This window comes from Mytilus californianus, unplaced genomic scaffold (assembly GCF_021869535.1).
Source record: "Mytilus californianus isolate M0D057914Y unplaced genomic scaffold, xbMytCali1.0.p SCAF_2, whole genome shotgun sequence".
NCBI classification, from domain to species: Eukaryota; Metazoa; Mollusca; class Bivalvia; order Mytilida; family Mytilidae; genus Mytilus; species Mytilus californianus.
This window is the reverse complement of record NW_026262668.1, coordinates 124,673,776-124,690,491: the sequence shown is the minus strand read 5'-3', so window position 1 is coordinate 124,690,491 and position 16,716 is coordinate 124,673,776. Positions and strand designations below refer to the sequence as shown.

The following is a 16,716-nucleotide window of genomic DNA, read 5'->3' as shown; positions in this document are numbered from 1 at the left end:
ACTGAACCATGAAAATGAGGTCAAGGACATTGGACATGTGACTGACGGAAACTTCGTAACATGAGGCATCCATATACAAAGTATGAAGCATCCAGACCTTCCACCTTCTAAAATATAAAGCTTTTAAGAAGTTAGCTAACGCCGCCGCCGCCGCCGCCGCCGGATCGCTATCCCTATGTCGAGCTTTCTGCGACAAAAGTCGCAGGCTCGACAAAAATCCTAACGAATTTGAAAGACTAATTTCCCATTGGACAGACATTTAGCAAACAATGGATAAAGATGTCATACAAATAGTTATAGATGTCAATAATTTAGCAGCCCACATGTATATGTATCAGTAAGGTTGTATTCTAGAGTTAAATTGTTATATTTCTACTATAATGCAAAATAAAGAAAATATTTGGGGTTTTTTACCGTTACAGTTACACAGATTACCTATGCTCTAAGTGAGAAGAAAACATTGAATGGCATGTATAGTAAGATTTTATTTATTATCTAAATACAAACCATCCAGAAGCATAATTCCCCATTCTTGACTTTGCATCCATTCCATGACTCGTTCAGCCTCCCAGGATCTCTTCATTGAATGGGCCAACATAGAATATGTGCTGATACATATAGAACATCCTGAAAAAATAGCAGTCATTATTTGGCCCCATAATTCACAATAAAAGGCAATCCTGAGGACAGCAGGGAGGTTTATATCAACCATTATTTGGCCCCTAAATTTACAATAAAAGGCAAGTTTAGGAGTAAATAGGATACAACTAAAACATTACACTAAATAAAGATCAACAATTCTAATTGAAAGTGTTTTGTATTTGAAGCTGCAATGTGCTGGACACATTAGTATATTAGAAATTGTTTATTAGGTTTTGCAACTTGTATTAAGAAATGATCTTTCCATAGTGAGGGATTATATTTCAGACTTACAGTATGTTTAGGTCTACCATTTAAGTATCCAGAACATTTTTGACCATATAGTTATTATTTGAAAAGACCTGGATTTTCATGCAAAGTAAATTGTTTACTTCTACGTTATTTGGTCTCTGGTAGAGAGTTGTCTCATTGGCTATCATACCACATCTTATTTTTATCATGACTTTGATAAACATGGATAAACTTGAGAAACACTATTCATTTAATAAATTTCTTTAGAGAATTTACAAAGCTTATTACTGTTTTTCTATTTGGTTACATTATTATGTTGTCCAAATTTTGTTACTGTAATAACTTTCTTATGCTTTGATTTATTTTTTAATTAATTATAAATATTTGACTTCTCCTTTTATTTTAGTCCAAATACCTTACTTTACTTATATTGTGATCCAATAGATCATTTATCATGTTTTCACTCACCTATTGGTTTGTCTTTAGCATCAGAAGTAAATCTACAGATTATACTGTCATCAGCTGTTGACCACATCTTAAACTGAAAATTACAGATAAATAAAATCATATGAATTTAGTAATCAAATAATATCTAAGATTTTATCAGAACACAACAGGTGTCACCAAAAACAAAGCAGGCTTTTCAGTCTGTTATGTCCATTGCATTACAAAACATATGTTAGTACCAAAACTAATTAAAGATGCTTTTTGAAACGAGATCTTTACTGCTCTACAGAATAAACAAATGTTATCAGAACTAATGACGCTTATCTACTTGAGTTCTCAATTTCACTATAGAAATAGATATTACATGGAAATAAATATTCATATTTTCCTGAGATCTCCACTGCTCTGCAAAAATGACAAATGTTGGTATATCTAGACAACTGCATTTACTAGAGATTTCCAAAGCTCTAAACTACATTGCTCTTTAGAAACCTTCAGGTTATGGAAGAACAAAACATGTATATCTACATTTAATCTCCATGTATCTACCAAAAAAACTAACATTAGCTAGGCTGTGTACCTACCTGAGATCTCCACTGTTCAACAGAAACACCTGATGTTGCCAAAACAAGACATCTTTTTCTCACTGTACAGGCTGCTGTTACTCCTACTAAAGTTTTCCCTGCACCTGTATGGAGACATAAATAGATAAAATATGGGACAGAACAATAATATATCCACAAAATAACATATTTTCTTAAAATAAAACATCTTTGCATCTATCACAAAGAAAGAAAATCATTTGTATCATTAAACTAAACTTACCACATGGCAAGACAATGACCCCTGATCTAGCTCGTCCATTTCCAAACATCTTCCTCAAACTTTTTTCTTGATATGGTCTCAACACTGTAGAGGGCTTCAGATCAATACTGAAATTTTATTCATAATTGCAGATTAGAACAAAATTGCCATACCATTTATATACAGCTGCAAATTTTTGAGGTCATATAAAAATTGCAAATGTTGGGCTTGAGAATTAAAAGGATTAAACACATTTTTTCTAGAGGTTATTTAAGAGATAATCCATGCAAGCCATAGATTTATTGGAAACTATTAGCTTTATCTAACATGGGGTAAAATAGAACAGCCAGACCCACGGCATAGTTTTCCTTGATTCAGTTTTTTTGATTACTGTATTTGTCCTATTTTAATCGAAATAATTCATGCAAGTCATAAATTTAATATCATTTTCACATGACCTGGTCGGTTATATTTGTAACTTCTATCTCTTACTAACGCTCGGGATATATTCAAAGTCCAGGCCATGTGAAAATTTCCAACAAATCTATGGCTTGCATGAATTATTTCTTAATTCTATAATAAATATGCTTGCTGTGCGGTGTGAGCCAAGGCTCCATGTTGAAGACCGTACTGTGACCTATAATGGTTTACTTTTATAAATTGTGACTTGGATGGTGAGTTGTCTCATTGGCACTCATACCACATCTTCTTATATCTATTAACTTTAAATACATATATTTACAATAGGTCTACATTTGATAAAAAGCATGTTTTTCTATTGATTAAAGCATAAACATGGTGAAGCAAATGGTGTTGTTTTTTCTCTCCAATTATATAAAAATGGGTTACTTTTTTAAGTCAACCACCATCAATACACATAGGAAAACATTATTTTATATTTTCTTAATCATTATAAAACATTATAAGAATTCAAACAATTAATAATAAAATTCCATTTATTTTTTTACCAGGGTAAAACCAGATTTACCCATCAACTTTTTTTATGCAAACAAGTTTTAAAGGTCTTTTGGGTTTTTTTGGTTTTTTATGATGCTATCTCATTGACAACTCTACAACTCCTTGAAATAATAGTACTTATCTTTTTATTTATTCTAATTTCTATTCAATCCATGTGTTTAATAAATCATATACTTAACCGATCATTACATCCAACCTTGATAAATGAGAGTGAATTCTTACTTGATATCAGGATTAATGGTGTCATTTTTAAAGTCATACTCTGCCAGCAGAGGGAACTCCAGTTCTATACATCTGTTGACAAACACAAATATTAGTTAAATCAATTACAATGGATAACAAGTTCTATTTATAATCAATTACAATCTATAACAAGTTCTATTTATAATCAATTACAATCTATAACAAGTTCTTATTATAATCAATTACAATTTTAACAAGTTCTATTTATTATCAATTAAAATCTATAACAAGTTCTATTTATCTGTAGAATAATACAACTTTTACTTAAATCCTTCACAATCTACTACAAAGAACTGTTTCTAAAAAAAAATTTACATATCTGTCAACCAATGCAGTAAAATTAATTTTCAATCTGAAACTCATACTACATGTACTGAAATATCCATGTTTTTTACTAGTTCTTTATTCATTTAAATAAATATGAAAACAAATATATTTACAAAATTAGGTCAATATCAGGAAAATATCACTTTTTCAACGAGACTTAGAAACTTGGGAATGGGGAGTTTACTGAGATTTGACATGAAATTTACATTGTACAAAATATCCACTTTGTTACTATATTTAGGAAATAGGAAGTGTTCTAGATTTAAATCAAATTAACAAAGACCTTTTTTGCATAGTTTCTATATGTTCAGCCTTAACTTCAAATGACACAGTCTTCAAATCTTCTGTTTCATCTTCATCCTCTCTGTCCATCTTGTCGTAATAATCAAATATGTCTGATGGTACTGTAGGCTGTTCAGCGCCATCTGCTGTGCCATCAGCAGACGTACCTGGCTGGTCAGGGTTGCCATTGGCAGGTTTATTTAACTACACATATAATTTAGTTTAGATTATAAAAGTAAGTACACATGTAACACTGTCTAGAAATGCACTTGCCGTAAATATAATATACATTTATCTCCAACTCTATATTATATTATAAATGTATTTTGTAAAGAAGAATTTGAATATTACACAACGTTAAAATAAAAAAAAACAACACATGGTTCTTATGCACTTTATATTTCATTTATAAATAGCTCAAGTTGGCATATAAGCTAGTGACAACTTACTGAAAATGTAATGTACCATGTGATCTTACCTGTAAAGCAGATTTACTTGACATTTGACCTTCAACAATGCCTTCTTCACTTTCCTCAGCTGACAATCTGAATCGACATTCTTGTATAACAGGATCCTTCAGTAACTGTTGAATCACTTCCTGTTAAATGAATAGCAAATGCAATTACTGCATCACATATTTATGTTGGAAAAGACAGGATGTATGTATAGAATACTCTAGTAGAATATTAAAATATGATTTATACGTGTATATCAAAGGAAAAATTCTTTTATTGTTGTTCTTTATCTAGAATGTTGCTTGAATGTCTTCAACTGTAAACTTTAGAGTTCATATCTTACTTCAAGATCAAAACAACTCTTAATATTGACTTAAGCAATACTTTTTTGTATTTACTGTCAACTGATACATATATATATATGTCTTTGAAGGAACAAATATGCATTGCATATTTGAAGAAAAATATATGCATTCATGCATTGATAATAAAACATCTTACTATGGCAAACAGATTTAATAATCCTATACTTACAGGGTGCATGCTTTCCACATAATATTTGTTATGTTTCAGTACTAACTTTACTTTACCATAACTAAGTGTACAAAGCTGAAAAAATAAAAAAGTTAACTTTAACCAGGATATAACTAAACAACTAAATTCACACATACGTATCACTACTAAACACCAATATTGTTTATGTACTCAGATACTGTTACTGTTTATTCAGATATACTAAACACCAATATTGTTTTGTACTCCGATAATGTTACTGCTTTTCAGATATACTAAACACCAATATTGTTTAGTACTCAGATACTGTTACTGTTAATTCAGATATACTAAACACTAATATTGTTTTTGTACTCAGATACTGTTACTGTTTCTTCAGATATATTAAACACCAATATTGTATTGTACTCAGATACTATTACTGTTTATTCAGATATACTAAACACCAATATTGTATTGTACTCAGATACTGTTACTGTTTATTCAGATATACTAAACACCAATATTGTTTAGTACTCAGATACTGTTACTGTTAATTCAGATATACTAAACACTAATATTGTTTTTGTACTCAGATACTGTTACTGTTTCTTCAGATATACTAAACACCAATATTGTATTGTACTCAGATACTATTACTGTTTATTCAGATATACTAAACACCAATATTGTATTGTACTCAGATACTATTACTGTTTATTCAGATATACTAAACACCAATATTGTATTGTACTCAGATACTGTTACTGTTTATTCGGATATTAATGTGTGCTTTTAATATTGCAATTGTTGATCAAAAGACAAAGATGTGGAATTAATTAATGCAATTTAAAAGTATTCGGTATACAAATTGCATTTTTTGCAATCATAAAAACAGTGCCTAAGATTTTGAAGTTACTGTACCTCAGATGAGGGCTAGTGTGAGATTTATGCAAAATGAGTAAAAGTTTTCTTCTTTTTAATAAATTTAAATCTTTAGATATGCAATGCACTTCAACCATTTATCTTACATTGTAACTTACATGACTTAAGTAATAGTAAATATATTTCAAAAGTTATCTTTTTTTTTCTCTGAGGGTACTGATGTGTAACTGGGCCTATGCACTTATAAACTTTACATAAAAGTCCATTGGAAAATTTTAATTCATACATGCAAATGCCACTAGTTTATTTGTCATGATGTAATAAAATTGAGAATGGAAATGGGGAATGTGTCAAAGAGACAACAACCCGACCATAGAGCAGACAACAGTTGGATGCCACCAATGGGTCTTCAATGCAGCGAGAAACTCCCGCACCCGGAGGCGTCCTTCAGCTGGCCCCTAAACAAATATGTATACTAGTTCAGTGATAATGGACGTCATACTAAACTCCAAATTATACACAAGAAACTAAAATTAAAAATGATACAAGACTAACAAAGGCCAGAGGCTCCTGACTTGGGACAGGCGCAAAAATGCGGCGGGGTTAAACATGTTTTTTGAGATCTCAACCCTCCCCCTATACCTCTAGCCAATGTAGAAAAAACAAACGCACAACAGTACTCACAGTAAAACTCAGTTTAAGAGAAGTCTGAGTACGATATCAGAATAGGAAACAAAAGAAAATACACAAAATGACAATAATACATAAATAACAACAGACTACTAGCAGTTACTGACATGCCAGCTCCAGACCTCAATTAAACTGATTGAAAGATTATGGCTTCATCATATGAATATCAGGCACAATCCCTCCTGTTAGGGGTTTAGTATTATACCATAATAAAATATATGAGAAGAACATAACCCGTGTCATGCCATTTTGTTTGCCTTTTTTTGTTTGTATTATTTTGCATTATTATTGTTATAGGATTAATCACATTTTTTCTGGAGGTTATAGATGTAATACTACAGAGATAACATTCCTACCTTTAACTGTTATGGATGTAATACTACAGAGACAATAGTCCTACCTTTAACTGTTATGGATGTAATACTACAGAGACAACAGTCCTACCTTTAACTGTTATGGATGTAATACTACAGAGACAACAGTCCTACCTTTAACTGTTATGGATGTAATACTACAGAGACAACATTCCTACCTTTAACTGTTATAGATGTAATACTAAACAGACAACAGTCCTACCTGTAACTGTTATAGATGTAATACTACACAGATAACAGTCCTACCTTTAACTGTTATAGATGTAATACTACAGAGATAACAGTCCTACCTTTAACTGTTATAGATGTAAAACTACAGAGACGACAGTCCTACCTTTAACTGTTATGGATGTAATACTACACAGATAACAGTCCTACCTTGAACTGTTATAGATGTAATACTACACAGACAACAGTCCTACCTTTAACTGTTATAGATGTAATACTACAGAGACAACAGTCCTACCTTTAACTGTTATAGATGTAATACTACAGATAACAGTCCTACCTTTAACTGTTATAGATGTAATACTACAGAGATAACAGTCCTACCTTTAACTGTTATAGATGTAATACTACACAGACAACAGTCCTACCTTTAACTGTTATGGATGTAATACTACAGAGACAACAGTCCTACCTGTAACTGTTATAGATGTAATACTACACAGATAACAGTCCTACCTTTAACTGTTATGGATGTAATACTACACAGATAACAGTCCTACCTTTAACTGTTATAGATGTAATACTACAGAGACAACAGTCCTACCTTTTATTGTTATAGATGTAATACTACAGAGATAACAGTCCTACCTCTAATTTTTATAGATGTAATACTACAGAGATAACAGTCCTACCTTTAACTGTTATAGATGTAATACTACAGAGATAACAGTCCTACCTATAACTGTTATAGATGTAATACTACAGAGACAACAGTCTTACCTTTAATTGTTATATATGTAATACTACAGAGATGGCAGTCTTACCTTTAATTTTTATAGATGTAATACTACAGAGATAACAGTCCTACCTTTAACTGTTATAGATGAAATACTACACAGATAACAGTCCTACTGTAACTGTTATAGATGTAATACTACACAGATAACAGTCCTACCTGTAACTGTTATAGATGTAATACGACACAGATAACAGTCCTACCTGTAACTGTTATAGATGTAATACTACACAGATAACAGTCCTACCTTTAACTGTTATAGATGTAATACGACAGAGACAACAGTTCTACCTTTAACTGTTATAGATGTAATACTACACAGATAACAGTCCTACCTTTAACTGTTATAGATGTAAAACTACAGAGACGACAGTCCTACCTTTAACTGTTATGGATGTAAAACTACACAGACAACAGTCCTACCTTTAACTGTTATAGATGTAATACTACAGAGACAACAGTCCTACCTTTAACTGTTATGGATGTAATACTACAGAGACAACAGTCCTACCTTTAACTGTTATAGATGTAATACTACACAGACAACAGTCCTACCTTTAACTGTTATAGATGTAATACTACACAGACAACAGTCCTACCTTTAACTGTTATAGATGTAATACTACACAGACAACAGTCCTACCTTTAACTGTTATAGATGTAATACTACAGAGACAACAGTCCTACCTTTAACTGTTATAGATGTAATACTACACAGACAACAGTCCTACCTTTAACTGTTATAGATGTAATACTACAGAGACAACAGTCCTACCTTTAACTGTTATAGATGTAATACTAAACAGACAACAGTCCTACCTGTAACTGTTATAGATGTAATACTACACAGATAACAGTCCTACCTTTAACTGTTATAGATGTAATACTACAGAGATAACAGTCCTACCTTTAACTGTTATAGATGTAATACTACAGAGACAACAGTCCTACCTTTAACTGTTATAGATGTAATACTACAGAGACAACAGTCCTACCTGTAACTGTTATAGATGTAATACTAGACAGACAACAGTCCTACCTGTAACTGTTATAGATGAAATACGACACAGACAACAGTCCTACCTTTAACTGTTATAGATGTAAAACTACACAGACAACAGTCCTACCTTTAACTGTTATAGATGTAATACTACACAGATAACAGTCCTACCTTTAACTGTTATAGATGTAATACTACAGATAACAGTCCTACCTTTAACTGTTATAGATGTAATACTACAGAGATAACAGTCCTACCTTTAACTGTTATAGATGTAATACTACACAGATAACAGTCCTACCTGTAACTGTTATAGATGTAATACTACACAGATAACAGTCCTACCTGTAACTGTTATAGATGTAATACTACACAGATAACAGTCCTACCTGTAACTGTTATAGATGTAATACTACACAGATAACAGTCCTACCTGTAACTGTTATAGATGTAATACGACACAGATAACAGTCCTACCTGTAACTGTTATAGATGTAATACTACACAGATAACAGTCCTACCTTTAACTGTTATAGATGTAATACGACAGAGACAACAGTTCTACCTTTAACTGTTATAGATGTAATACTACACAGATAACAGTCCTACCTTTAACTGTTATAGATGTAAAACTACAGAGACGACAGTCCTACCTTTAACTGTTATGGATGTAAAACTACACAGACAACAGTCCTACCTTTAACTGTTATAGATGTAATACTACAGAGACAACAGTCCTACCTTTAACTGTTATGGATGTAATACTACAGAGACAACAGTCCTACCTTTAACTGTTATAGATGTAATACTACACAGACAACAGTCCTACCTTTAACTGTTATAGATGTAATACTACACAGACAACAGTCCTACCTTTAACTGTTATAGATGTAATACTACACAGACAACAGTCCTACCTTTAACTGTTATAGATGTAATACTACACAGACAACAGTCCTACCTTTAACTGTTATAGATGTAAAACTACACAGACAACAGTCCTACCTTTAACTGTTATAGATGTAATACTACAGAGACAACAGTCCTACCTTTAACTGTTATAGATGTTATACTAAACAGACAACAGTCCTACCTGTAACTGTTATAGATGTAATACTACACAGATAACAGTCCTACCTTTAACTGTTATAGATGTAATACTACAGAGATAACAGTCCTACCTTTAACTGTTATAGATGTAATACTACAGAGACAACAGTCCTACCTTTAACTGTTATAGATGTAATACTACAGAGACAACAGTCCTACCTGTAACTGTTATAGATGTAATACTAGACAGACAACAGTCCTACCTGTAACTGTTATAGATGAAATACGACACAGACAACAGTCCTACCTTTAACTGTTATAGATGTAAAACTACACAGACAACAGTCCTACCTTTAACTGTTATAGATGTAATACTACACAGATAACAGTCCTACCTTTAACTGTTATAGATGTAATACGACAGAGACAACAGTCCTACCTTTAACTGTTATAGATGTAATACTACACAGACAACAGTCCTACCTTTAACTGTTATAGATGTAATACTACAGAGTCAACAGTCCTACCTTTAACTGTTATAGATGTAATACTACAGATAACAGTCCTACCTTTAACTGTTATAGATGTAATACTACAGAGATAACAGTCCCAGGGCTTCCAAAATTTTTTTGAGCCAGCTGGACATTTCATATCTTATCCCGATTTTTTATCCCTTTAGACTTAGTAAATTAGGCAACTATGATAATCAGTTGGCCATCATATATGATATAACCAGTGATTGACATTAAAACGATATTAAACTTTACTTTGATATAAATTCGATGTTCTGACGTAAAGTGTTAGATTGAAAGTGCAGCATTCGAAGTGTGCAACATCAGCGTACTAATTCTGCTTAATTCTGCTTTAGACTCTTTATTTGTGCAAAATAACGCTGTCAAAAGCTTTACTTTCGTTTTTAAAATCACATTTTCCTAATGCCGGATGTTGACTTGATAATGGTAAATCACGGATCAGAGAGGGATACGTAATATCCGTGTAAGTTTACGATTGAGTTAAGTAGCCTTTTCAAGTTATTTCTTCAAGAAAATACTCGAAATGAACGTTAGATAAAGGTATCAATGATAATTTTAGCATTATTGAAGAATTAGGATGCATAATTAAATTTCCCACCAGCGGACAATAGACACATGCGCACAAGTGTACTAGTTCAAACAACGTGGTTCTGACCATTATTAGTTTAAAACCTTTTCAAATTTTTCATCAAATCATATTTATTAACGTATTTCTTATAATTTCAATCTTTTAGACTTAATTAATTAGATGCAACCCGCTGAAATGTAAGAAAATAACTTTGAATACCCTTTAGCGTACCCCAGTATTTAACACGATGTACAGTGTTTTTAAATATAATAATGAATATCATACAAATTTGAATTCATTTATAAATATTCTTATTTGAAGAATTATTTTAAAATGAAAGGATACTTTTTTTAAACTGAATGCTCATTTACAATAATATCTACAAAGCATAATTAAATAGGATGTTGTTCCATACACGCTTACATGTTTGACCTCGTTTACCTGATCACCTTTATCACCTGTTTATGTTCATTGTTATGCATCATCAATTCTATTGATTAAGACAAGCTAAGGTCTCTCATCAAAGGTAATGACCAGTAATCAGTGAATGATTTATGGCTTCAATATTACTTATTGAAGGGATAATTGTTTGACAGCTTGTTGTTTTTAAATAAAAGAACAAATGTTTTTTTCCACTTTTTATTGATGTACCAAGCCGTGCATTTGTGTACCCAGATGATTAGACTAACTGAGACACTTCCAAGTATGAAATATGCTGCATCTTTTAATTAAACCCAAATATGACCGAAATATCTTTGTGAAATAGATTGCCACAATTATAAACTATAATGCCCAAACGGACATTTTTTCCGATCGATAGTTGGTAAAAAAAGTGAAATGACCGTTTTATGAAAATGCCTTGAATAACAAAAGTGGCAAACCTATGATATTTGACCGTTTGAGGCTGAGAGCAGCCGGACTTCTTATATAAATTTCAGTCAAGTCCGGAATATATGACCGTTTTGGAAGCCATGAACAGTCCTACCTTTAACTGTTATAGATGTAATACTACAGAGACAACAGTCCTACCTTTAACTGTTATAGATGTAAAACTACACAGACAACAGTCCTACCTTTAACTGTTATAGATGTAATACTACAGAGACAACAGTCCTACCTTTAACTGTTATAGATGTAAAACTACAGAGACAACAGTCCTACCTTTAACTGTTATAGATGTAATACTACAGAGACAACAGTCCTACCTTTAACTGTTATAGATGTAATACTACAGAGACAACAGTCCTACCTTTAACTGTTATAGATGTAATACTACAGAGACAACAGTCCTACCTGTAACTGTTATAGATGTAATACTACAGAGACAACAGTTCTACCTGTAACTGTTATAGATGTAATACTACAGAGACAACAGTCCTACCTTTAACTGTTATAGATGTAAAACTACACAGACAACAGTCCTACCTTTAACTGTTATAGATGTAATACTACAGAGATAACAGTCATACCTTTAACTGTTATAGATGTAAATCTACAGAGACAACAGTCCTACCTGTAACTGTTATAGATGTAATACGACAGAGACAACAGTCCTACCTGTAACTGTTATAGATGTAATACTACAGAGACAACAGTCCTACCTTTAACTGTTATAGATGTAAAACTACACAGACAACAGTCCTACCTTTAACTGTTATAGATGTAATACTACAGAGATAACAGTCCTACCTGTAACTGTTATAGAAAGCTTCTTATAGAACAGTTTTCATGAGGCTAACTAACATCCTCATGTCAAACAACACAATAGTAGTATTACCTTAATGAGTCATCATCATGTCAAACAACACAATAGTAGTATTACCTTAATGAATCATCATCATGTCAAACAACACAATAGTAGTATTACCTTAATGAATTCTTCTATTCCATTAGGTAGAGAAGTTTTACACAATCGACGTAGATATTCAATGATATCATTTGTTTCAAGTCCTACAGAAACTGCTGCATACAAGGAATAAGCTGTCAACTTGTATTCATGAACAAATTGAGGACGACAGACAGGCTGCAAAAACAAAATATATATTATTTAGTATACATGTGGTATTTGTGTTCAACAGAAATATTGTTTAATTCAATAATTATTTTTCACTGCTTTCATTTCACATTGGACAACATTAAAACAGGTCCTTTCATGGTAATAAAAGACAATTTCAGAAAATGTTACACTTTCTTTGGAAAATTTAAATGAACTGTAGCATACACTTTTAACAGGAAACAAATATTGCTTTTTTGCCATCCAGCATATTAACAATAAAAGCATTATATACCATATGGACCAGCTGCGACTTTGACGTCCAACATATTAACTTGGGTCAAAGGCAAAAACTGGGAACAGTCTGTGCTTAAAATAGAGGACAGATAAGTTAACCCTGAGTGTTCCAGATGAAGGTAAATCCAGATAAGCGCTCGGGGACACATGAAATTTATAACGTGTTGTTTTCTTTTTTTAACCCTGTTAACAATGACACTTGTGTTAAGATTTTCTGGTATGACCTTAATATGTTCTTCTATAATAAATCTTACTTCAGATATGGCAATCAAAAAATCATGTGCATGTTTGTAGACTGGAGAAAATGATTCCAGAAATATATGTCCATTTGGAGCCTGAAAAATAGATATGTATACTTCAATAAAATGTATGGCTATATCTTGATGCAGTCACAACAAAACTTTAATACCTATGACTGGATTCTACAATGAATGTCATAACTTTCTGGAAGCCTTAATTGTCATTTAATACACAGCAAACTTTTCTGTAGCATTATAAAGATATTGAAATTTATCAAAAACTCTAATTACTGGCTATTTTTTCATCTTTATGTTTTACCTTTTGGCTTTAATGTTTAATTTTTGATATTTTTGCCTGACTTTTATTCATATTTATTCATTTCATTTTGTCAGACAATATTTTGTTCCACTGCGACAAGGCACATGTGATATTTTGTTCCACTGTGACAAGGCACATGTGTGATATTTTGTTTCACTGTGACAAGGCACATGTGTGATATTTTGCTCCACTGTGACAAGGCACATGTGTGATATTTTGTTCCACTGTGACAAGGCACATGTGTGCTGTAAGGGTTAAACCATAACTATCATTCAGAAAATGATAAATTGTGAATTTGTCTTTACGTGATTACACACAAAAAACCATGGCATAAAACTGTGATCATTCTTAAGTGATTTCTCACAACAAACATTGGCATAGAACTATAATCATTTTTAAGTGATTACACACAACACACAATGGTCTAGAACTATGATCATTCTTAAGTGATTACTCAAAACAAACAATGGACTAGAACTATGATTATTCTTAAGTGATTACTCATTTGCACTCATACCACATCTTCGTATATCTACTCACAACAAACAATGGCATAGAACTATGATCATTCTTAAGTGATTACTCACGACAAACAATGGCCCAGAACTATGATCATTCTTAAGTGATTACTCACAACAAACAATGGTCTAGAACTATGATCCATCTTAAGTGATTACTCACAAAAAACAATGGCCCAGAACTATGATCATTCTTAAGTGATTACTCACAACAAACATTGGACTAGAACTATGATCCATCTTAAGTGATTACTCACAACAAACATTGGACTAGAACTATGATCCATCTTAAGTGATTACTCACAACAAACAATGGCCTAGAACTATGATAATTCTTAAGTGATTACTCACAACAAACAATGGCCCAGAACTATGATCATTCTTAAGTGATTACACACAACAAACAATGACCTAAAACTATGATTATTCTTAAGTGATTTCTGACAACAAACAATGGTCTAGAACTATGAACATTCTTAAGTGATTACTCAAGACAAACATTGGACTAGAACTATGATCATTCTTAAGTGATTACTCAAAACAAACATTGGACTAGAACTATGATCATTCTTAAGTGATTACTCACAACAAACAATGGCCTAGAACTATGATTATTCTTAAATGATTACTCACAACAGACAATGGCCTAGAACTATGATTATTCTTAAGTGATTACTCACAACAAACAATGGCCTAGAACTATGATCATTCTTAAGTGATTACTCACAACAAACAATGGCCTAGAACTATGAACATTCTTAAGTGATTACTCAAAACAAACATTGGACTAGAACTATGATCATTCTTAAGTGATTACTCAAAACAAACATTTGACTAGAACTATGATCATTCTTAAGTGATTACTCACAACAAACATTGGACTAGAACTATGATCATTCTTAAGTGATTACTCAAAACAAACATTGGACTAGAACTATGATCATTCTTAAATGATTACTCACAACAGACAATGGCCTAGAACTATGATTATTCTTAAGTGATTACTCACAACAAACAATGGCCTAGAACTATGATCATTCTTAAGTGATTACACACAACAAACAATGGCCTAGAACTATGATTATTCCTAAGTGATTACTCACAACAAACATTGGACTTGAACTATGATTATTCTTAAGTGATTACTCACAACAAACAATGGCCTAGAACTATGATTATTCTTAAGTGATTACTCACAACAAACAATGGCCTAGAACTATGATCATTCTTAAGTGATTACTCAAAACAAACAACATGAACAATGGCCTAGAACTGTGATTTTTTTTAAGTGATTACATACAACAAACCATGGCCTAGAACTATGATCAATATTAAGTTATTACTCACAACAAACAATGGCCTAGAACTATGATCATTCTTAAGTGATTACTCACAACAAACAATGGCCTAGAACTATGATTATTCTTAAGTGATTACACACAACAAACAATGGCCTAGAACTATGATCATTCTTAAGTGATTACTCACAACAAACAATGGCCTAGAACTATGATAATTCTTAAGTGATTACTCACAACAAACAATGGCCTAGAATTATGATCATTCTTCAGGTCCAGGGTATTTCTGTAATCTTTAGCACCAAATTCATCCTCCTTTGCTGAATCATCAACCTGTCTTGTGGCAGATTCTGGTACAGCTTTGTACAAAATATATAATATTAGTGAAGTTAAATAACCAGGAATATAATATGATTAATTTTGGTAAACAGGTTGGTAAAGTATCAAAACTTAAAAGTAAATTGACAATTGAATAAGGGATTTTTGTTGACAGAATTTCAAGGACTTAAACAAATTTGAAGGTCCTAGACATGATTGATACATATTTGTAAGGGAAAGGAAGTCATAGAAATGTAAGGGAGAGGAAGTCATAGAAATGTAAGGGAGATGAAGTCATAGAAATGTAAGGGAGAGGAAGTCATAGAAATCAAATTTGTCAGGGAGAGGAAGTCATAGAAATCATATTTCTAAGGCAGAGGAAGTCATAGAAATCAAATTTGTAAGGGAATAAAATTAAAATTCAGGAAATTTGGCATAAGCATGTTTTGTTTTAAATGGTTTCATGTCATTCTGCTCCATATTAGAAATACATACTGCTACAAATAATAAGGGTATCAACTAATATTTATACTGTTTCCCTTAAAATATTGCTTCAATTATAAGGGAAATTTACAAAACATATTTATAGCTACCTTATATTGGCATTTTGCTATCTCATCAAAGCCATAGCTGTTCTAGGGTTTTTCAGGGTTGTCTTAAAAAAATGTGCAAATCTTCACTCCTGAATTAAAATACTTCCAAAAACTTTCAGAATTTTAATGAAGTTATTCCTTATTTTGGTATGGAGCTG

General features: G+C 32.0%; 1 protein-coding gene across 1 annotated transcript in view; it reads right to left on the bottom strand.

Moving 5' to 3' along the window:
- LOC127730907 (general transcription and DNA repair factor IIH helicase subunit XPB-like) overlaps positions 1 to 16,716 on the bottom strand; it is a 45,470-nt gene that overhangs the window by 20,796 nt on the left and 7,958 nt on the right. The window contains exons 3-13 of the mRNA XM_052239522.1: positions 15,885 to 16,006; positions 13,528 to 13,608; positions 12,851 to 13,006; positions 4,962 to 5,036; positions 4,451 to 4,570; positions 3,974 to 4,176; positions 3,343 to 3,414; positions 2,164 to 2,270; positions 1,923 to 2,026; positions 1,360 to 1,432; positions 508 to 627 (exon numbers count right to left, since the gene is read on the bottom strand). Of these exons, the coding sequence (XP_052095482.1) occupies positions 508 to 627; positions 1,360 to 1,432; positions 1,923 to 2,026; positions 2,164 to 2,270; positions 3,343 to 3,414; positions 3,974 to 4,176; positions 4,451 to 4,570; positions 4,962 to 5,036; positions 12,851 to 13,006; positions 13,528 to 13,608; positions 15,885 to 16,006 (1,233 nt within the window). The remainder of the gene's footprint in view (positions 1 to 507; positions 628 to 1,359; positions 1,433 to 1,922; positions 2,027 to 2,163; positions 2,271 to 3,342; positions 3,415 to 3,973; positions 4,177 to 4,450; positions 4,571 to 4,961; positions 5,037 to 12,850; positions 13,007 to 13,527; positions 13,609 to 15,884; positions 16,007 to 16,716) is intronic.